Genomic DNA, 23395 nt, shown 5'->3' with positions numbered 1-23395 from the left:
CGCGGACGTGTCAACGTGGGCCTGCGCTGACGCCCGAAGGGGTGTCGCAAAACTGCCCGCCCCACAGGACGGAAGGGAGAGCTGTCCCGCTGCGGGCACCCTTCCCTCCACGGGCCTGCAGTTTTGCAGACAGCCCGTCCCTCCGGCGGGTCCGAAGGCCCCAGCCCAGAGAGGAGCACGGCGCCCAGTGCCGCGCGTACAGCTTGTCCACGGCCGGCCCCAGCAGCCCCTGTCAGAGACGAGGGCGTTAGCTGGGAGGCTCGTGGACGATGCCCTGAGGAGTTGTGTGGCCCCCGGGCAGCTCCAGCAGGCAGCAAACACAGGCCTTACTCGATTGTGGGTGCAATAAAAGAGTTTACGGCCGAGTGCTTGCTTGTGCCTGCCTTCGTCCAAGCCAGGCCATACTGTGGCCTCCTCGAGGCCCCTCTGTCGGCCTTCCCATTCCCCTCGGGCCCCCATGGCCCTTTGGGGGTGACTGCTGGCCTAGGGCCACATGAAGCCTCAGCACGGCAGGGCATGAGCGCTTGTCCAGGCAACAGCGAGCCACAACGTGGTGTCACCTTTCAGGAGAGGCTTCGGCAGCACCTGGCCAAATTCAAGGATGCCCCCAAAGCGCCGGCAGCCATCGACACTTCTCGCTTAGCACAGCGGCTGCTGCAGCCTCAGAAACCATCCTGCCCACCTGCACCCAAGAGCACGAGGATCTCCCTGAAATCAAGGCGATGCAGGAGATTGAAAGCAGCTTTGGACAAAGGCCCAACCTGCTCCCAACCTGAGCTGGGACAGGAAGGTGCCCCGCTGCCCCAGACGGTCAGCAGCGACGCTGAATCCGAGAGGAAGCCAGACGTCGCTGCAGACAGCGTGGTCAAAGCTGTGCCTGCAAACAAGCAGGAGGAGGCGCGTCAGGTGGGGGGCAGCCAGGAGGGGATGGCACCTGGGAGGCCGCAGGAGAAGCCCCAGAGAGAGGCCCGTGCTCGGAGGTTTCTCCTCCGGATGGCCGGCAGGCAGTGGCACTGGGGGGCAATGAGTTGGTACCAGAGAAGTTGCTGACAGTGCTTGCTGCACCTTGGAATCCTTTGTAGCTTCTCAGCTTGAACGGGAGTCTAGCTGCAAGTATTCCAAAATTCTGGAGCTTCCCAGGGAAAAATCTGCCTAACAGACAGCTGCAGCCATCGCAGAGGCCTTTCTTAGGGTCAGAGGAGCAAGGTACTCTGGCACTGACACTGGTGGTAACATGGCTAGTGGATGCAGGATATTCACTGGTTCCCTTTACTCAGGCCTTGCCCACCAGTTTTGCAATAGTGTGTGCAATTGGAGCCTAGTCCTGAGAAGAAATATGGTGCTAAACTGAAGTGAGTCCTGTGGACCCCCTAGTGGTGAGTGGTCTGGAGTGCACAGGCTGTAGGATGGGGCTGTGGGAGCATGGCTTGCTTAGCCTGGGGACAAGGTGCCTTGACAGGAGCATTTTGCAGAGCAACTTGAGGCCGTTTTCTCTTGTCCTGTCACTTGTTACTTGGGAGAAGAGACCCACCCCCTCCTTACTACAACGTCCTTTCTGATAGTTGTAGAGTGATAGTCTCCCCTCAGCCTCCTTTTGTGCAGAGTAACAACCCCAGTTCTGCCTCTCCCATCGCTCTGCCTTTGGAAAGCATCCTTCTGCTGGCTGAGGGCCCATGTAGCAGAGAGCCCTAGTGGTGAAGCACATCGCCAGGTGACTGCATTCATGGTCCCCCCCACCCAGGGCTCCAGCTCACTGTTTTTAAGCACCTCTGCTACTCCTTTACCAATTCCCACAGGGAGAGGCCTCAGCTGGGCTGACGCTGCTGAGGGGCCGCCGACGCAAGGCACAGCCCCATCACCTGCAGGAGCCCATCCCACAGGGAGGTGGATGGAAGAGGACCTTAGCTCAGGGACTAGAGTTTAAATACTGTGAGGTTGGTGCTTAACAAGGGGCAACCCCCACTGCTGCTCCAGCTGCCAGGACTCATGCTGGGTGCTGTGTTTCTAGCTGGCTTCCCACCATCTTTCTTCAGCACCTACCCACCTGTGTGCACTCTGCTGCATCTGTCCCTTACACCAGCTCCTTCCATGGCGAGAAGATTCCCTGCAGGCACAGGACATAAACAAGACAGTCAGCTGCAACTCAAGCGAACGGTATCTAAACCCCTCTCTGCTGGGCAGTGCAAACGAAGTAGAGCGAGCCGAGGGGCAGGGAATCACACTGAAATGTTAAATGGCCATCAGCCCCTACCTTTGGTTGGAAAACTGTTCTGACTGAATGCTCAGGGACATTTCCTGCACTGCTCAAAGTTTCCATTAAAAGCAGTGACTTTGCAAATGCCCTCCACCTCAGGGTTTTTTTTTCCCCAGATGAGGAAACTTGGTCACAGAACAAGAGACTTAGCGGTATGGCAAGGAGAACCATGTTTCCCACATCACTATCCAGTGCTCTGTCCTCTAAACCAAGCTTCCACCTTTGCCTTGGCCCCTCAACCCCAGCCAGCTGCTTTTGCCACAGCTTGGACTCACCAGCTCCAAAGCCTGGGCAGGCGTACAGTGCACCAGTGAACACGGGGAACACGCACCACTCTTACTTGACACGAGGGACGTTAACACAGACAAATGAGATAGGAACAGAACATTCCTACAAGACACGACTTGAATTTATGTTTATTTTATATATATATATTTATATATATATACCTTTGTATAGATTAAACTGGGTGGGATTTTATCATATACATTTTTTTGGTATAATACATGAGAAACAGGAACAGGAACATAGCAAATATAAATCAGTACATTCCTTGAATGAACTCTTTGCCACACTGAGACTGAAAAATTGCATGCAATGGGGAGACAGAGAGAAGGGAAATTGATTTTATTTATAAAAAAAAGAAACAAAGACAATCTAGGTACAACTGTCAACAGAGGAGCAGCACTATATATGGCAAACCTGTATAAATTAAAAGTAAATTCCACTCTGACATCTACTATGCTTTAAAGTGCAGTGAAGCCTGATTTATTTACCTACAGAATACAGGAAAGATTACCCCCTCTCCCCATTCCAATCTATCCCTAAAAAAACAAAAAAACAAACAAAAAAAAACCCCAATAAAATAAATCTAAAGAATATACATTATCCACAGTCCTATAGAGAAGCCTACATCTACTCAGTAGCACCAAGAATCTGATATGGGTGTAATTAAAATCAATTAAAACTCGGGAGCAATAGTAGCATCTGTTTGCTGCTTTCGCAGACCTCCTGCCCTTTATTAGTGTCTTGGAGGAGAGGCGGCTCTCCCTGTGCTGAAAGTGAAGGCGACAGCGTCCTGTCCTCTCTCCACCACCAGCCGAACTGTTTTGGCAGCAGGCTACAAACACGCACACACACACATACACAGCACAGTGAGAGCAGCTGAGGGTTACACGAAGGGGAGGGGATGGGAGCCGAGGCCCCGCGTGTGCGCGTGGGTGTCTGTACGTATGGGCGCACGTGGGTGCGTGTGTGTGGAGGGAGTGGGACTAATTACACAGAGTTGAAGGGTGTGTGAGTCCAACACACGCTGCGAGCCTCTTTGGTGACAGGGTGATGGGAAGGGGAGGGAGGGAGACAAAGGGAGTCATCACAGTCCCCCTCGTGAGCCTCTGGTTCTGCTGTCTTCCAAGGCTGGGGGCCTGTGCGCCACAGTTCATCTGTCTCCACATGTCACCTCTCAGCAGGCCTCAGTAGCCAAAGGTCTCCTGGGAAGCATAGACCATGTAGAGGAAGCCATCCTCGTCCTTCTCCTGCTCGTAGATCTCCGAGATGGGGGTAGACACACTCACCATGCTGTGCTGGTTCACCAGCAGGAAGAAAGCCTGGGTGGGATTCAGCTGCAAGCGGCGCCTGTGGAGGCAAGGGCAGGAGCACCTGGGTCAACCCACCTGGGGCGGGCACGGTGACAGCAACTTCTACCTCCCCCCAGCAATGCTATTCATGTGGGGCCAGGCCTGCACAGCCAGGACCTCCTCCCACATGCTCAGGACATGGTTCCGAGGCCTCCTGAGTCAGGACTCTGCAAAGCCCCTTTCTCCACGTGCTGCTGGCAAGGGCAAAGCAGAGGGACCTCTTCCATCTGAGCTGAAGGGGATTGGAGTCCCCCTCATCAGCTCATGGAGTGTCCCTATGAGGGAGGGGTCACAGTCCTTCACCAGATGCTAAGAACCTCCCCCCGCCTTGACCACCCCCAACAGCTCAAGGCTGCTGTGGTTGTCATGTCTTCATCCCCACCCTCAGCAGCTGCCTCTGCCTCATCCTCACCCCACCACGCTGTGTTCAGGGCCTGTGGGTGAGGACAAGTTCCCAGCACGCCAGTTGGGGCCACCCCACTCACCGGATTATTTTGACCAATTCACTCATGTTGACATGGTCTGGGACAAGGAACTTGGTCTTGTCCAGCACTGGCAGCTGTTTCTCCCCTTTATAGCGTTCAATGATGACCTGGGGAGGAAGTCAATGGTAGGGTTTACCACAGTTTACGGTGCCCCAAGCACTGGCCTCAAGGTCAAACACCGATCAAATTAGTACAAGTGGAAAAGTTGAGGTAAGACCCTCACAGGAGAACAAAACAAAGGTCATGAGTAGTGACCATCAGGTTGGCTGCAGACAGCTCTTGAGCAGAGTTTGCCTGAGCCAGACAGTAGAGATCATCCAAGACAAGTGAACTAAAGCACCAATTGCTCTGGCTTGCTGAGAAACAGCAGGTGTTAGTGGGTTGATTTAGCTACCTCCCCCACCATGCAAGAGATGTGAAAGAGTATTTTAACATCATTTTCAGACTGACCAAAACCACAGGTTTTGATGGCTTGAGCTAAGGACTGAACTCATGGTGCACAGCAAGAGACATTTTCCTTCCCTTCTGTGCCACAACTCTGGACTGCTACCACTCAGCATCACCTGCTTGCTCAGAAAGAGCTGTGGATATACCCAAACAAGCAGTTTTTAGAAATCACTGGGAAGGCACCCAAGGCATTTCTTCAGAAAGGGGGAGTTTGGATTTCGCCAGTCCCACTCCTGATGTTAACACTCAGACACACTGACTCCAGAAAGGATCAGAAACCCATGGGCACTTCTGTGTGAGCTTCCAGGGCGCTTCAGCACAGTGCCACCACGGGGACAGCCCAACCTGTCCCCTGCAAAAGGTCTTCCTTGGGAAAGCTCTTACTACACCTACATTCTGAAACAGCTAAATAATGATTTCTGTTCAGTTTTCCTGATATTATAATTAATTAATTTCTTCTGTTAAGGAGTGTCTACTGACAGCTACAGTTGCTATTCTAAACCAGCTTGGAAATGTACTATTTGTATTCAAGGTGGTAGGCAGTTAAAATAAGTAATGATATTACTTATAAAGCTCAATATGTTCCCATTACAGTGACACTCTCTCACATCTCTCCAGTACGTAGCTGTTTCCTCAACAGAAACACTTGTATACTAATCAGTTCATCGTCTTCTCCGAGTTGAGACTGAACGTCATGTTTGATTATAAGACAAGGAGGTCCCACAAATCATTTTCCCAGGTCTTTTCCAAAAATATACGTGAGACTGCAAATGCCTTTGGACAGAGGAGAGATGGAGCAGCATGCAGAGATCAGGACCCCCAGAAGATGGCTCTGTCGAGCCAAAAGGAACAGGCGAACCTCCACACTGATCTGCCTTTCCCTTCATCACTTGTTGACACACCAGCCTCTATCAGCAGCAGCGTAACTCCTGCGGCCTGTCTACACCAAACCCAAATCAGACACTGCGGTTGGGATTGTGCGGTATCACCAGTGAGCTGGGAATGTCTGCGGAGTTCCCCAGAGTGCAGGGCTTATCCCAAGGTCTACCAGGATGTGCCAAGCTACGTTGCGGACAGTTCCCGGATAAGGAAGGAGTGCAAGGTGCCTTGGTGAGAGCTCTGCACGTAAATGCCCTCTGAAGAGCCCATCCTGGACAAACCTTGTGCAAGGGGAACCCAGGAGCCCCAGGGCCAAGCAGCATATGAAGGCCCCCATGAGTCCACCAATGTATTATCACATTGACCAGGTCTCCTCTTGATACTGAGCAAGAGTGGCAGAGAAAACAACTAGGGAAAGCCAGGTATGGCTCCTTTTGCAGGATGGGTCCTGATGAAAGAACAATTCTCTGCAACAGACTAAATCATGCATCAGGATGTCCCTTACCAACCTGCTGAGGTCCCTTCCTCCCTCCAGGAGGAGGGCAGAGGAAGGACAAAGACCAGCAGAACAACCCTACTGTATTTAATTAGGGTCTGACTTCAACTGATGAGTATTTTGGCTATAGGGAGTTAACAGTCTTAAGGGGCTGGACACTCACAACAGCCACATACAGGGATGCTGCTCTGGCCACAGGGAAACACACATGCAACAGCAGGACCTCAAATTTTTAAGTGGTTTTCACAATGGGGCAGCTACGCAGCAACTGTTTGTGCATATACCTTTACATGCAGAGGGCCCTGTACACCTGGGCTACGCCTCATTTCGCACTCACATCTAGCAGGAACAGAGGCACACGTCTCTAATTACCAGCCACTTCCACCCCACAAAGAAAAGCCTCTCAATTAGTCCAAGAATGGGCTGAGAAGGATGTCCTGGCTGTTTAAGCAGCAGCTGTCTCGTGCCCTGAGCAGACAGAGAGTCTGTCATGTAGAACTGCTCCAAGAGTTTCTGTTTCCAGAACATGAGCTGCTATTTGGGTAAGCCAGCTATGGGAACAGGTGGCCAATGGACAAAACATTCTTGACTAGTTCTGGAGGGAAATGCGTGATCAAATGCTAATATGACATCCCTGTGGCTACAGGGCTTGTGTACAAAGCCACCTCCCCTCCCATATCCTCTTCCAAGCTGCTGCCTCAGGCCAGGGGGTTCTTTAGTGTGGGACATCTGCTCTTTCAGGGGGAACCTACCACAGATCTCACTGCAGAAATAACACGAGCTGGGCACAGGTGGAAAGGCTCAGGGCAGAGCCTGGGGTGCCGGTCCCACTGCAGAGCGGGCTTGGGCAGCATTTTATCATGGTTTGAGCCCAGAGGGCAACTGAGCACCACACAGCTTTCCCCACAGCGCTGGGAAGGAGAAAATGAATCAAAAGGCTCAAAACTGGAGATAACGACAGCGAGGGGGAGCTCACCCATTATGGTCCCAGGCAAAAGACAGGCTCGTTAGGGGAAGAAAAAACAAGAACAGCACTTTAATTCAAAGCACTAACAACAACACTTAACAGACAGAATGGGACAGTGAGAAGCATTACCGTATCTTAAAAACACCTCCCCTCACCCCTCCCTTCTTCCCAATATCTCTACCTCCTCCCCTCAGCGGCAGGGGATGGGGGGTGTGGTCAGTCTGCTGCTTCTTCCTGCAAGGGCGGGGGAAGCACTCTGCTGCATTCTTCCCCCTGCTCCACGAGGTGTCCCTCCCACAGGAGACAGTCCTCCCCAAACCTTCTCCATCATGACTCCTCCCCACAGGATACAGTCTTCTCAAGATGCTCCAGCGTGGGTCACGTCCACGTGCTGCAGCCCTCCCAGCGTCAAACTACAACAGCGGGGGCTGCTTCTTCCCACAGTCCTGGGGGTCTTCCACAGGTGAATCTCTGCTCCTCTGGTGACCCCCATGGGTGGCAGGGGGGTGGCCCTGCTCTCTCACCACAGGCTGACTGCTCTGCTCTGGCACAACCTCGCCCTCTTCCTCCGCCTTCCCTCCGCTGACCTCAGTGTTTGAATAGGTGTCCTTCTTGTAACTCATCCTCAAAGTCTCAATCCCCTCTCACATTCTCCTTCTTAAATACATTATTGCAGAGGCATAGCCACCATCACTAATTGGCTCGGCCTTGGCCAGAGGCGGGTCTGACTTGCAGCCAGGGGAGCTTTCGAGAAGCTTCTCACAGGAGGCCACTGCTGTAGCCCCCTCCCCTGCTACCAAAAACCCCATCACACAAACCCAGCACACATTTATAAACTCAACCCTTGTTCTGGGGCCAGTATGAAGAGGTAGAAAGGGATTTTGGTAGGGAATGGGGCCAGATCTGGCAGCCTGAAAGAGGCAAGGCTGCCACTGCTCTATGTCCCCCTGGTCCAACAAGCAGAAAGGCTGAGAATGTATTCCCAGTAGGCACGGACACACAGATGTGTATATTTAACACATCCATACCTGTATAGATGGCCAGCCACAGAGATCAACACAGACACGCAGAGCACTCACACACAGACAGCACCAACAGCCTCACCCTGTCCCTCTCCAGCTGAGCAGGGTGGAGGTCCTTTAGTGGGAATACATACAGTAAACCCCCTCAGTCCAAAGGTGCTCTGGTGTTGATCCATCTTGAGTCATGTCAGCCCTGGACACTGGGTCTGCAGCTCCCCAGAACAGCCCTCGCAGAGAAGGTTGTCCCTTCCTCCAAGTTCATAATCTGGGTTTCTATCCACTGTTGTGCCAGGGCACGGAATTATTTGGGTCCACCTGCCATTGCCTTTACATGCTCCTCTGTGGGTGTGCAGATAAGCTTTTTATCACATAACCTAACAGAGACCTCTGCAAGGCCCAAACACATCCTCAGCCTTCCCTATCAGCATGAGAGGTGGCTCTCCCCTAACCCACCCTCTGCAGCAGCGCAGCCCGTGACTCACTAGGCCTTGCTGAATTTAGCATTACAGTGCTTTGGGCAGTGGTTTGCTCCTGTTGCTGCCCAGCACAAGCTGTTCCCCAGTGATTTTAGACTCTTCAAGGCTCACTGCAGCTGGCTTAAAGCTCGCAGTGGCTCCTCAACAGGCCCCAGTTCAATGGGCTCCAGAAAGAGAGCACTAGGGTGACAGCAGGCATAAGCTCAGTCTGTCCTCTAACAGGACAGAAGATGACTTCTGAAGCATCTGCTGAGGATGTGGATGGAGGTCCCAGCGAGAAGGCAGGAAGCTCTCTGCTTGCTCTGACTGTCCTAGGAGGAGCCACCCTGCCTGCAAGGGGCAGCTGGAGGCTCCTTCCCAGCAGTGCCAAGCGTGAGCAGTGCCAACACTCAGGAAAAGCTGTGTGTTCCTGTGGTCAGCACTTTTTACCATGAAAGTGCAGCCAGCTTTGGGGAATGCAGACAGCAAAGGAGCTCCTGGCACGAGATGGATAGGGAAACACGAGGAGCCCCTAGTTCCTGCCTATCTCCTTATTACATGTGGCAGTGAGGTGTTCTGGGATGTGATTTCCTTTCAAACACGTGCAGAGAACGCCACACCTCAGGCAGAGTCCAGGTTACCTACTGGTGGGCTCAGACAGACACACCACCCCACTCTCCCACAGTCTACCCATGTGTGTGTGGCACATCCCCTGTCTCAGCCTCCTCTGGAAGTACCCTCATGGAAACAGGAGAGGAATGCCGTTCCCTGGGCACAAAGCCAGACCATGCACTCTGCAAATCCTCCTGGTCCTCTGTCAAAGCAAAAGGGGACTTGCCCAAGGGCTCTGAGTGGAAACTGGAGATGCAAGAAAAGGGCAGCAGCTGCAGCACAGCTTGCTGTGATTTCTGCCAGCAGTAAGGGCCATCTTCTGCTTGATTCCCTGAGCTGGGGGCTCAAACCCCTTTGCTAATTCCAAGTCCCTCTCCAAGGAAGCCAGTCACTTGGCAAACACAGCTCCTGCCTTTCACAGAAGTCCAAGACCTTCCTACAGCCAGTTTGCCTGCACTGCACTGCTCAGACCCACAGCCACCCCCCACACCACGCTCCATGTCGCAGTACAAGGCTTTGCTCCCAGCCCTAGCACTGACAGCTACGTACAGTGACTTGCAGGAACTTTGCTATGTAAAAGAGAAGAGACAGCATCAAACTTGGTGTCAGAGCCTCATCAGGACCAGGCCTTTAGAGGTATCACTGACACAAACACAGCTGGACCCCCCACAAGGCCTTCAACACCCTTCTCTCCCCATGATTCTTTTTACTGCTCCAGCAGAACTTGCAGCTAAACTTATCCTCCCCTGTCATGCCAGTCAGCCCAGGAAAGCAAAAGTGCTGAGCGTTCAGCTGAGTCCCTCACCCTCTCACAGTGCTGGCACTCAGGACACTATCAAGGACAATAAGGCACTGAACAAAGAGGTCACTGGAGCAGGTGTGGGAGGGCTCGGGTCTCTGCCATGGCTAAACCACCACACACACACAACTCCCTGGACAAGCACCCCAGTGGCCAGGTCCTGATGGCACAGGGCATGTGGTGTCTGACCCTAACACAAAGAACACTCCAGCCGTGGAAGCTCTCCCACCACGTTTCAGTAATGCTGGTAAAATCCTGCATGTGGATGCCAAGCTCTGGCTCCTTCTGTTCATTTCCCAGGCAACATGCATTTGTGTACAGGCACTTCATATATGCATGTGTGTACATCTTATGTACAACTTATTTCTAGCCTGTCCTTACTGATAGAGCCTTAAAGAATTGTAATTAGTTCTGCAACAACTCTGGAGAAATGCAGAGCCATGAAAACCATGTTAAGAGCAGTGATCAATAAATGTGTAGATGACGTGGCATACTGGTATTCAGTGTGCTGTAAGGGGCAAGCCCTGCTCTGCTGAGCTGACAACACGTGGACACCACAGTGGTGGTGGAAGAGAAGGAAGAGAAAGAATTCTTTTTGGTAGAAGATGCTGTGCTAAAATCAAAAGAAAGCGAGGCAGCAATGGACTAGTATGTGCCAAGAGCAGTTTGAGACATTAAACCTTGAAGGCTAAATACCAAGACTGTATGCAATTTTAAGACAAGGCTGATGTCCATCCAACACTGACAGTGAGCTGAACTAGGAACACGTCCCATTTTTTGGTCAAACGTGCTATGGCATTGCAAATACTACCTCGAGCAAGCCCCAAGTATGCTATTTCTCTAAGTTCTCCATCTTCTCAGGAAGAGAAGCAAATACTCAGCTAGGATATCAAAAGCACACTCACAGCCAAAGATCAAGACAGCATTTTAGGTCTGACATGGGCAGGAAGGACTGGAGGCAATTCATGGAGTCTCACCTACGCGTGTCAACAACAAGCGCTGGGAAAGCACAGAACGGGTGTGACTGTTTGGCTGTGGTAGGAATTATCCTAACAGAGTCTCTTTGCTTTCAATACAGTGAAGATCATCTCACACATCTTCCTCTGGGCAGATGCAGAGAAATCCCTACCAGATTATCCAGGAAAAGTCAGGTAGCTACTGCAATCAACCGAAAAGAAAAAAAAAAAAGGCCATTTCAGTTTTCTCCTGCTGTACTTGCTTGGAACTAGATTAGCAGATTTGAGATCAAATCAGTTCCTTGACTCTAGGGCAGGTATGAAGCTTAAGACTGTATTTTGCACTGCTGAGAATGTAGTCTACTACTGAGCAGCTGGCACGCACAAGGCACTGGTGGCGTACGGAGAGTGTCCTGTGTTGATTCTGGGGAGCAAAGTTTTGTAACCTCTGTGGCTGGCTGGTGGAGGCTATCCAGCAGCACAGAGGGGTCATGAGAACAAAGTCTAATGCAGAACAGCAAGAATGATAACTTACCGGGATTTTGTTTGGATGCTGCTCTCGGATCTGCTGTACTTCTTTACAACGATCCGCTGGAAAGAAGGAAGTAAAGAAACAAAGTTAGGAACATCTGGCTGTGCTGGTCCAGGCAAAAACGAGGTAACCGCCCTGCAGGCCACAAACTGACAAAGAGGGACATTGCAAAAGAAATGCAATTCTGTTCATCAGGCCTTTTCTGAACATTTTGCAGCAGTGAGATGGTCAGCCAGATGTCAGCTTCAGTGATGTCATGGCTTCCTACCACCCCAATCATCCCACAAAGCGGGGACATGCTACCCTGCCCAGTAAAACTGGGCAACAGACATGGAAACCAAATTACTTGAATGAGATGGTAAGGCTTATAAAACTGTACTTCTAAATCTACCTTAAGCAAATGCAGCTCATGACCATCAGTGCCAGGCAGCAGCACAGCTTAAAGGTCTCCGTTCTGGAAGTTCAGGCTCTTTGTGTCTCCTGGCTGCTTCCCCAGAAGAGAAGATTCTCCAACTGGGGCTGGGTTTTAGCCATTTCCTTCTGACTGTTGCACACTTCCAAGCCCTACCTGGCACGGTGCCTCAGTCCAAGAGAGAGACACGCCTTGCCAAGGAGGACTCCTTCACTATCTTAGATCTACACAGGAGCTACAACAGCTACCGGCCTGACAGAAAGTATTTCTACACCTGTTGTGGAAACAGGAAGAAAAACTTAAGCAAGGAGATGACCCAGGTACTAAAAGATTTTTTTCTGTGATTCTTCTCACACTTTCTAAACCATTTTCCTCTACAGTTCACGTTTACTGACACACACAACAGGCAGCACATAAAAGCCTCTACGGTCTTCGAGCTTACAGGAGAATTTCAATGTCCTCTCACTGCTTTACCAGAGGGTCCTCCACTTTCCACACTTCAAAACAGCAGAAAGAGGGGAAGAAGCCATACGAGGGCCTGGTATGGCTCTGTGCGTGCTCTTCCTGGGACACTACAGACCTACGCTCCTCCCTGCATTACCATTACCCTGGGAAGTGCTTCACAGCCTACAACGGCCCATCCGAAGCGCCCAGGGGAAGCAGTTCCATGTAGGTAAGCCAGTGGGTAAAGGCCAACGACTAAGGATTGCCTAGAAACACAAGATCTGGGTATCGCAGGATCTGTCATGGGATCATCCTGACACACACACAGTCACCAGTGCAGCACCCCCTCCAAGCCCGAGTCCCCTCCCCTGCTGCTTCACACAGCCCCAGTTTGGCACGACCCGGCAGGATCATGCAGGGCAGGATAAGTGATGTGTTGGAGTGTGTTTTCTCTCCACAAATGCTGAGCATTTTTCATCTAACCACTCAATAAAACCTTATTGCTTATAAATTGAATTTGGCTAGACACTACTGTGGGAAGAGACTGGAGTTTCTTTAGAGGCTGCAAGACTACAAAATCATCAGATCACGGGAGCTTTTCAGCACTATTTCTGTCTCCTCCAAGAGGAAATTATCCCTCTGCTGGGAACTGCTAGACCTTTTTCTGTAGGACACCATGGACTAGCAAGACAGAGCAAGATTATTTGGATTTAATGGAAAATTTGGGCATGTATTTGGGGTTTTATGACTAAAGATATAGTTCCTTATGCTTCCTTTTCACCCTATCCAATGCCCCAGGGCATTCAGAGTTATCCTTGTGATACAGACAATTTTCCCCTGAGGTCCAAATCAGCAAGGAATTACGCAGAAATCAGCACTGCATGTGACACTGGCACAGCAACGCCTCTTCAGGAATGCTGAAGGACACAGTGACAAGAAGGACCCAGGACGCAAGCAGCCAACACACAGCACCCAACCTGAGCAGCCAGCCAGAAGCGCGTGTCCCCCTCCTGCAGAGCTCCGCTCCCGCGTGTTCATCGTGTACCAGCTTCAGCAGGACAGAGCATCCGAAAGGCTGGAGATCCAGAGCATGAATGGACAACACTTACCAGCATAAGTACTTTAGGCAGCTTGACTGCAGTCAACTCAGCCTTGCTGGGTATTAACAGAGCCTGCACAAAGCTGTGTCCCCATGGCTGGATAGTTTTTCCAGCTTCAGTATCCACCTTACCCTGCACCTCTCTCCATACTATCAGAGGGCCATGTGGATGAACTTCCCAGCTGTTATGCATTTCCCTGTAAGGTCACAGCACTGTTTGCACAGGAAGCCCCAACAGTGCATGTAATTATGAGAAGGGTTTGAGAAGCAATTTGCCAAGCCTTTGCACGTTATCACAGCTTGTAATGGAGATAATCTCAGAGCATCCAACTAGTCTAGGCTGCATGTGCCAAAGGGCAGCAACATGCCTGATACCCCTTCTTGCTGCCTGGAAGCATCATCAAATCCAGCACAAGGCTGGCAGCCATCACACCTCCGCTTCCTCCGAGGAGCTAAAGGTGCCCCCCTGCCCATCACACTGAAATAGAAGCCACACAGAGAATAAAATGGTGCATCATCTATCCAGCCTCACATCAGTGTCTCAGGATCCCACCTCTGAGTCCTTTGTCCCCCAAGGGGTACAGACTTGCAGGTGCCTCTGACAGAGGGAGGCCAGGCTGCTGCTGCAGCATGTTTCTTCCATGTCTTGCTGACTCCACACTCAGCAGCAATTAAGGGCACGAGCCACCAGCGATAAAGTTCTCAACTAGCCTCAAATCTGATGTCCTGCAGCAGCAGCTCTCCTGCCTCACTCCAAGACCTGCTGCGTGCCCAGGACCTGGGTCCCTCTGGTCAGATGGGCCCAGGGCTTTTGCAGCCTTTCTGATCTCAGAGGACCCTGTGGGAGGTGGCTGATTTGCAGGTTACCACAATGCAATGACAGTAGGTGCTGCTCTGCTCCAGGGGCTGCCGGATCCCTTCAGCAGGTACGTGTGACTGCAACTACACGCACTGCACTTCTTCTCTGCCCAGGAGATGCCCATTTCAGCAACTTCATTCAGGAAGGCAGCTGGAAACAGGCCCACCTAAGCTGTTCGGGTGCTCGAAGATACAGGCAGAAGTTTCCAGGACATCTGAAGTTCTGCAAAGGAGCACACTCAGTCCCATCCTAGCCTTGGGGAACCAATCAAGTAGGCTGGGGAATCGGGAGAAGCTATCCTGCATCAAACCCTGCAAAAGGGTAATTGCTGTGCACACAATAGTTCAGGCACTAGAGATCTCCCGTCAGAAACAGGTGATGGTCACCCACACCCTCCTTAACCTGCAGTGGGAGCTAGAGGTTGACCCTGTGTCTCATGAAAGCATCTTCAACATCACACAGTAAGGAATGGCTATGAATACCACCTTTAACTGAATATCTATGTAGTCTAATCTAAATCACAGGAATAAAGAGAACACCATTAAAGGGCACTTTGGAGAGACACCAGTGGAGATGCCAGCCCAGCCCCAAGCTCACGGCAGGTACAGCGCTGCAGACAGGTACGCTCCCTCCACCCTTTCACTGGCAGCGCTTGCACACTCACACTTCACACCTGACAGGTCTGATTTTACAAGCCTTGTTCTTCTCCTGCAGCTCTCCCAAATTATAGCTGTGCTAATTGAGGTTAAGACTTTCCCCTTTTCTCTAGCACCTGGCTATAGTTAATCCTTAGCCTATATGTAAAGCAAACCAGAACTGTTTACACAACCCAGTCCCTATCTACGTTTTTTTCTCTGGCCCCTCCTCGCTGCAAGGAGAAGCAAAACACCACACCTGATTTCAGCAGCTCAGGGACTTCAAGCAAGAGGACATGAATTACAGTCAGCTGCTGTCCTGAAGGAGCTGAGCTAAGATTAATGAACTGCACACAGAGGGAAGAGCATCATCTCTACTCCCTGGTGTGGGCACCACACATCTGCCATGAGGGAAGCGGGGCTTCTCCCCAGTGCCAGGGTGTGAGAGCTCAAGATGGCAGCAAGATAAAAACCACACTTTTTACTGGTTATTCCTAGGAAAATTTCACTGTTAGGGCCTTATGAAAGACAGGAGTATTTTTGTAGCATTGCATATGCCAGGAAAATTGCCTATTTCTCCTCAAACTGCTGTTTCAACTGTTAAGTACCAACAGCAGAGCTCGCAAATTGCCCAAAACACTAGAATCTCAGCTGTTTTCTTGACTGAGGTCCTTCCCAAGCTGTTCTCCCAAAGATCTGGGCACACAATGTATCCCATAGCAATGCAGGATGAGATCGTTATGACAGTTAAGAAGAACAGCAGAAAATTTTAAGCCAGATTTTCTGAGCATTAATCTTTTTTATCAGCAGTGCCCAGGAACCCTGGCTATGGGAGACAGATCTCTCCTGTGCTGGGCACCATGCAGATACTGGATGCAAGGACAGCCCTGGATGCAAAAAAGCTTAATCAGACAAAAGATACAGATGATGGAACAGAAGGAAAACATATGGCAAGTTCTCCAACAGTGCAGTTGCGTAAGGGACAGCATTTTTCAGGAGACACTAGACAAACACTGGTCAGGCACTGGTGCTGCCCTAGGGCAGCAGATGGACTCTACAACCAGCCCTGCTGCTTGTGACCAACAGGAATGCTGTTAAGAAAACACCATTAAGAAAAAACACCACCTGGAAATATCATCAACATGCTACCAGGTCAACAGCTCCTGAGCTGAGCAAGAGCTACGTGTGGAAAGCAAAGTAGAGAGTAGAAATTCATCCATGAGCTACTGCCTCTCCCTGTGGTCCCAGGGCTCCGGGGGCAGATGCCCACGGCACAAAGGGAGCGTGCAGACATCCCTGCCACTCGCAGCAGGCTGCCAGCCCTGTGGCTTTCTCACTGCCATCCACAAGACACTCTGCCAGCTGGTCTGGGGGTCAATCTGCCCTGAACCTGAAGCAGACACAAAAAGGAACATGTTTCTTCAAGAAAATGCTGTGGGCAGTCCCAGGGCAGAGGGTTGCTAAAACACGGTCCTTTCTCCAAGAGATTTTCTTCAAGGAGAGGAAGAATTGGATGGTTTGAAATCAGGGTATGTCTGGAATGAGCTGGCAACTGCTGAAGACACAGGCAAGTTATGCAGGTCATTCCAGATGAACATCAATAAATATTTTTGTAATATCACACCACCCTAAGGCCAGACACCTCTAACCACCAGGAAATTCATCCCCGTGTATGTGTCATGGCTCACACAACAGTGACCTGACCTGGCCTTGCCCAATGCTGGGGAGCTTGTTCTCAGGCCAGTGGCACCACAGGAGGAGCAAGAGGAGACTCCCACATCCAGGAAAGGAGGGCAGAGCTTGCAAAGCCAGCCCTGCCCTGGGAAAGCTGTCCCCACTACTAAGAAAGGGTGCTTGTCCCAGGTTATGCACTGGTTGTATTTTACTACTTCTGTCTGCAAAGCTGGGGTGCTCCAGACAGAACGAACGACTCAGGACCACAACTACACTGTTCTGAACTTAATGTCTGATAGAAAGTGCATCTCTGCAACACAGCATAGGTAGAGGCTGATGTTCCACTGTCACAGGAAGGTGTTACCAACAAGGATGCGGAGCAACTGATGATCTGTCTGCATGACTATCCATTTCCTTGGCACAGCTTCATTACAAGATGTGTAATGTCTGCGAGGATTTCTGAATGCCTGTGATTGCAGAAGGATCTCAGCAGTCTTGTTCATCTGCATAAATTCCCAACCTTCCTGGTTCCAGAGCAGAGCTTGAAAATGGATTTTAAAAGACAAACAGGAACCACCTCCATTTTTTTTAGCAGTTTCAAAATTTAACTTGGGTATGATTTTGATCCTGGCTCCAGGAATGAGTATTTCTATCTGGCAAATCCACGATAAGGGCTCAGCTCGTGACCAAGCAGAGCCACACAACAACTGTGAAGTCTGAACTCATGTCAGAACACTTGTTCTCTGGTTGCACAGTACCGTGTCACCCCTGCCACGAGCCATGCAGGATGAGCTTAAAACAGGGCTTCTAACTCACTACACCTCCTGAGCACCGGGGGCAAACAGGCAATACCTTCTGTGCCGTGTCTGGATGGTGTCTGCTGTATTTACATCAGAGTTCCAGGTAACAAACTGGGTCTTTCACTCAGTGTTTCATCACAGTTTCACTAGCCTTGTCAAAAGAACAGCAAGTTCCCTCCGCATGAGCCAGGAGGAGGCCGTCCTCTGCCAGGGCTTCCCTCTAGCTTCTGTTTGACCTTTTCTGCCGTCTTGTCAACCTTAAAAATTATAAACCTCCAAGACAGCAGGAATGCACTCAAATTTCTCAGAACTTCTCAGGACACTTCAAACTGCTCAAAGAACTGGCCCTCCTGCCAGAACTGTATTTTAATACAGAACCCCACACATGTGTATGCACAAAGAGACTTTGCACAGCCCGGGTCATTGCTATTTGTGCACAAACATGCCTGGACATGCACGGGTTTGCAGGGCCTATTTGGGGAGATGTGCCAGACACAAAAATCCTGAATTTATTCCTTCATTTTCTCTTGCAGCCTATTTCCAAACTGCCTTCTGAAGACAAAAGGCAGCAAACAACTGCATGACAGCAGAGCCAGAGGCGTTTACACGCTGCAGGTAGACCGCAGAACATCACACAAGCACAGACCTCCTGAGTGACCTTCCTGGCCGTGATCCCCACTGGGACTGACCAAGGAAAGAACACAGAAGCCAAGGGAGATGACTTGTCTGTGGCCCGTGGCTACTCGATGACAGAAGCAGCAAGAGTCTACCAGTCTTACAGCTCCCACATTCATCAGTCTCCACCCTTCTGGCTCAAGGGGATATCTGAAGTTTTTGTAGTGAATAGAGTATTAAGCAATGAACAAAGGACATACAGGTTTTATTATTCCTGGCTGCCAGTCAGGACCTTTAGTTATATAAAAGAATAATAATAAAAAAAAATCAATATTTGTTGTCTACATGTCTGGCTGGCATTTGCTCTGGATGTTTGTTCAGTTCTTCTTGTACCAATATTTTCTTCAATGCTGATAATTAACCCCTCATCAAATCACGTCACAGAATGCCCTCAGTAATTAATACAACTAGACACAGGCAGCTAAGCATCAACTTGCACCAGCAGCCTCATTTCAAGGAATCCCAGCTCTTAAAGCACAACTGCTAGAGCACAATTACCCCAAGCACAGAGTATGAGGACAAGCTGACTCACTAACCAACCTCAGATCAAGATCAAGACACTTTTCCAAGCCACCACCAAGCAAAACCGTTATGACAAGCACAGGATGGTGCATGAGACTTGTACAAGCACGGCTGGCTTACACTAGATGAGTCCCCAGAGAAGGCAAAGTTCAGTTTTCCCCAGAGCCAAAAGGAGAGGGAATTCAGCTCGACACGCTGCCTTTATCTACTGCTGCCTCTCCTCTAAAGAGAAGTGGCTTCCCAGCACTACAAGCAGATCTCCCAGAGGACTGAACCTGGGATGGGAATACTCAGTCCTGAGGGGCTGAGGTCAAACCTCTGTGTTTGTCACCTAACCAGGGGCTCCAGCTGACCAACAGGACACATGAGTATGTCTCTTACTGTGAAGTGCCTCCGTTCCGGCAGGATGCTGGGGCACAAGGCCAGCTTACTTTCAGTTGCCCGACTGGTCTAGGTTTAAGGTCCATGTCCATAACCACACTGGTTATGCACTGCATTGAAAACAAAGCTCGAAGCCTGCTGGCAGCTATGCAAGAGCAGAGCAGCCAATTCAAAACAACCACTTCAAGAACAGTGGGAGGTGTGAGCACTACCCAATGCTCTGAAGGACTCGTGCTCTTTATGGGAAGTGCAAGGGTGTCGTCAGGCTGCCGCACGCTCTCGCTACAGCCAGGACACCCTGTTCCTTTGACACAGACCACAGCTTTGTTCTGGGAATTGTTTTGGACTCCTACGATGGATCTGACTACACAGAAGACAGCCGCCTCGGTGTCTACAGCTGGGTTCAGCACATGAAAGCAGAGGGTTACTGTCAGATTTTACCCCCATGCACACAGACCAACGATGCTCTGCTGCAGACGTGCCAAGGACTGGACCAGGTCACAGAGCATCACCCTCTCACCACTAATAACACACCAGATCATGGGAGAAGTTAGCGCTCGGTGCCCTCGACACACCGTGGCTCAAACCCCTGGCATCTCCCACCCAGTCCCTTTTTCAGTTCCTCAACAATGATAAATAGAAATCCAGGAATTTTATTCAGGATAGACCCAAGACAAAGCAAATGAACAAGCAAAAGAAATTCATGAAAAAACAATCTCAAAAATACAAGAAGGGAAAAAACATGCATTGAGGAAAGCAGAATCTTCAGCAAGGGGTGGCAGACCAAGACCTAAGCAAGTCACTTGCTGTGAAACTGGAGCCTGGGTGCCTTTCGTAAACAGTCATATTCCTGACTCTGCCTTTTCTCTGTTTTTTTGGAACCGTTCCACTTCTATAAAGTTTTGAAGCCTTAAAAAATAAGCCATTCTGGGGGTACAGTGTCACTGGCAATGTTTTCCATCAGCCCTCTCCAACTGCATTGTAAACAATCACTTCCTGCTCCTGTTGTGTAATGATTCGAATACAAAAACAAGCTGTATTTACTTTCTCCAACCGAGCAATTCCAGCCCTGACCCAACGCAACTGTGTGGGCTGCCAGGCCTCCTCCTCCCTCCCCTCCTCCTGGCTGAGCTCTGCAGACCAGTCAGCTGAGAGAGCAAAAGGGCAGAGGAAAGTACACAGAAACAAGGAGCACTTGCAGTTGCCGGCACCAAAATCCCTCACCCCCCTCCTTCCATCCTGGGCTATTTTAATCCTGCTTTCTTTCAACTACTCTGAGCCTCGGATTTTGTTTTCCTTCTGGCTCATACAAAGTCTGAGCAATCTGCAAAGGCAAACCAGACTCCTTCTGACCATAATAAGCTGATTCTCACCAGTTTTAACAGTAGGTAGTTACTAAGGATTTGATTTAGGACTTTACTGCTTTTAAGGCGTAGCTTAGGAGAACACAGCAGGGTCCCAGGGAAGTATCCCAGGGCACCCAGACTTCATTTTATTCTCATTTGTGCATGTTCACTTGGCTCGGTCGCTGCGGCAGGACAAGGCTGGGTGAGCATTCAAGGCTGGAAGGGTCGTGCCAATAAATTACCAAACAGCTTCCAAGAGAGCAGCGAGGGGTTGGATCAGCAGTTCAGCAGGAAAAAGCTCCAATTTTAAAACTCGTGTAAGAAACACACCCTCACCTGCACTTGGACAGTATCTGACACAAAATGAGGCCTTGTTTGGCATGAACACACTGATTACAGCATTATTCAGGCAGTAAAGCTCAACCAATTCCACCCTCGGGATGTAACCCACCAGAAACATGCACCTCTCCCAGTGCCAGCTGGCAAAGGTCAAGGGAAACAGCAGTTGATGTTTCATCTGATTTCACTATCAGGTCTGGCAATCAAATCTGGTACCTTCTATGGTAACCTCCTTGTCATCTGAGTTTTCCCACCATGTACATTTAACAAAGGGACGGGTACGATGGGAGCATTAACTCTTCTGGGTCTCAGGACCAATTAGAGAGGGTGTATCAGATTCTTGGAACAGCAACTACTCGAATGCTAATGAGATGGGGAGCATGGAAGGTAATTTTTGAAGAGGTCATTGTGCTCTGACAGTCAAAAGATTCGAAGAATGAAAGAATATTTACCTCTTGACTACTACGCTCGCCCTGTAGATTTCAGAGCCCCTGGCAGCCGTCACCCCACCCCAGTCACCCCAGTTGCTCGGATGGACACGCAAGACGGACCCAGGAGGGCGATGGCTCGGCACACGCTGCCCGCGGGTTTCTTGTGCTCAACTACTGCCCTTCCAGCTGTGCTCGCTCGGGCAGGTTCGTTATTCCATGCTTTATAGAAAATGGAGGCTTACGGAGCACGCGTCTCCCCATGGAGGGATAACGCCCGAAGCTGACATAAAGAGCAGATATAATGTAAAGCTGACATACGTAAAGCACATATATAAATACTCTGGCCACGAGTGACGCTATTCAGCTCCGGAGGCGCAGGACTCCCGCACACACGCGGGGGGGGCTCCGAACGCCTCCCGGCCGCTTGGGCGCGACCCGTCCTCCGGCTCCAGCTCCCGCCGCCTCCGGCGCAGCCCCGAGGCTGCTGCCCCCGCCGCACGGCCAGAGACCCCGGGGCGGGCCCCGGTGCGGGGTGGGCGCCCCGCCGCGCTGCCGGCCGGGATGACATCACCGCGCGGCGGCTGCGGCACCGCCGCCCCCCGGCCCCCGCCTCCCGCCTCCCTTCCCGCGGCTTCGCACGGCGGAGCCCGACGGCGGCCGAGCCTCCGGGGCGCCCCGCGGAGGGTGGGGGGCGTCGCCCCGAAGGTCAGCACGGCGGGGAGGCTGCGGGACCCCCCCGCCCCGCCCCGGCTGACCCCCGCCCGGCTCACCGAAGGTGCGGCGCTGCTTGAAGGGCCGGTCCGAGGGCATGGCGGCCGGGCGGGGGGCGGCGGGCCGGGCCGGGCCGGGGCGCGGGTGCCGGCGGGCGGCTCCGTCTGGCGGCGCGGCCTGCGCTGGGGCTGCGGCGGAGCGGGCCGGTGACGTCACCGCGGCACGCCCGAGGGGGCGGGGCTAGGCGGCCCGGCACACCCCCCCCCCCGAGCTCCGCCCCCCCCCCCCGCCCCGCCGGCGGAACCGGGAGCGGAAAGCGACCGAGGAGGGACCCGGGGTCTCGGCGCCTCCTGTCCCGGCCGGGCGGCCACGAGCAGCCCCGGCGGTGCTGACACCCGAGCGGGACGGTGCGGGGAAGGCACTAAGGCAGGCGGCGGAGGAGCACACGGAGCGCACAGGGAGTGAGGCGGCCGAGCAGGAGCAGCCGCCGGCGGGGACGGTCCCGGGGGCTCGAAGGACCGAGGCGGCCACGGCTCCGCCGCCGCTTCGGGAGGTCTCGGCTCGGGCGCTTTGCTCCCGCCAGCAAAGCCCGGGGATCCCGGGCGGGACAGCCCAGACCGTGCGTGTGTCGGAGCTGCTGCCGCCGCCAGACCCGGACGCATCCAGCCCCCCCGGGAGCGGCAGGTGTCCGCGGGTGCCCCGGCTGCCGCTGTCACTGCTCCACCGACGGGGCTGGTGTCCCCACTGCCTCCAGAGCCACCGCTCCGCTGAGGGTCTCAGAGAGCACAGGCTGCTTCTGGAGCTACAGTAAATGAATCCAAAACCGGCTGCAAACACAGTGTCACCGTTTCACAAAGCACCACGTTTTCCATTCCTCCCCAACCTAGGCCGCACCAAAAGCGGCAACTGCTGAAGCATCGTGTACAGCGAACTGGCGTGAACACAAGTGAACACAAAATATTAAACGATTAAGTACAGCCTTGGTAAAAAAAAAGACACGAAAGATGCATCGATTAAAAAACTGCTCCAATTATTAAAAGTGTCACCAATTAAAAGAAAAGTATATTTAACTGCAGTTGAACAAATGCTTTTCTCCTTGTAGAGTTTACCCAAGAAAGGAAATAATTACTTTCATGACTAACATCATGGATTTTCCCTGACCGAGCAGTAGCAGTAGTTAAACACAGAGATACTGGTAAAGGAGGTGTAAACTCTTCAGATTCACTTTTATAATTAAGATGCAGGTAGAGACATTCATTTCTGATATAGGTCCTTTCAATCAGAAAATACCTAAGGGAAAGCACTAACGTTGAATTAAACGTGGCAAGCCGGTCAACTTTACAGACTGAACCCTCAGGTAAGGGATTTTCTATTACTATTGTTATAAAGCACTAACCCCTTTTTGATGAGAGGCATGAGGAACTCTAATTTAGCGATCAGAGCCCTGATTTTATCCATGCAGACCTCACTGCAGCACTGGGGCCATAACTCCACAGGAGATCATCCATACACCCGGACTGGGAGAA

The 23395-nt window shown here is 51.5% G+C and overlaps 1 protein-coding gene across 1 annotated transcript; it reads right to left on the bottom strand.

Moving 5' to 3' along the window:
* Positions 1-2645: 2645 nt before the first annotated feature.
* On the bottom strand, positions 2646-22074 carry MAP1LC3A (microtubule associated protein 1 light chain 3 alpha). Its single transcript, XM_074842908.1, has 4 exons — positions 21929-22074; positions 11545-11600; positions 4377-4483; positions 2646-3889 (listed from the first exon to the last, which is right to left on the bottom strand). Exons 1-4 carry the CDS (start codon positions 21966-21968, stop codon positions 3727-3729), a joined length of 366 nt encoding a protein of 121 aa, XP_074699009.1. The 5' UTR covers positions 21969-22074; the 3' UTR covers positions 2646-3726.
* Between the last annotated feature and the right edge of the window lie 1321 nt (positions 22075-23395).

This window comes from Strix aluco, chromosome 17 (genome assembly GCF_031877795.1).
Source record: "Strix aluco isolate bStrAlu1 chromosome 17, bStrAlu1.hap1, whole genome shotgun sequence".
NCBI lineage: Eukaryota > Metazoa > Chordata > Aves > Strigiformes > Strigidae > Strix > Strix aluco.
This window is presented reverse-complemented; position numbering and strand designations above follow the sequence as displayed.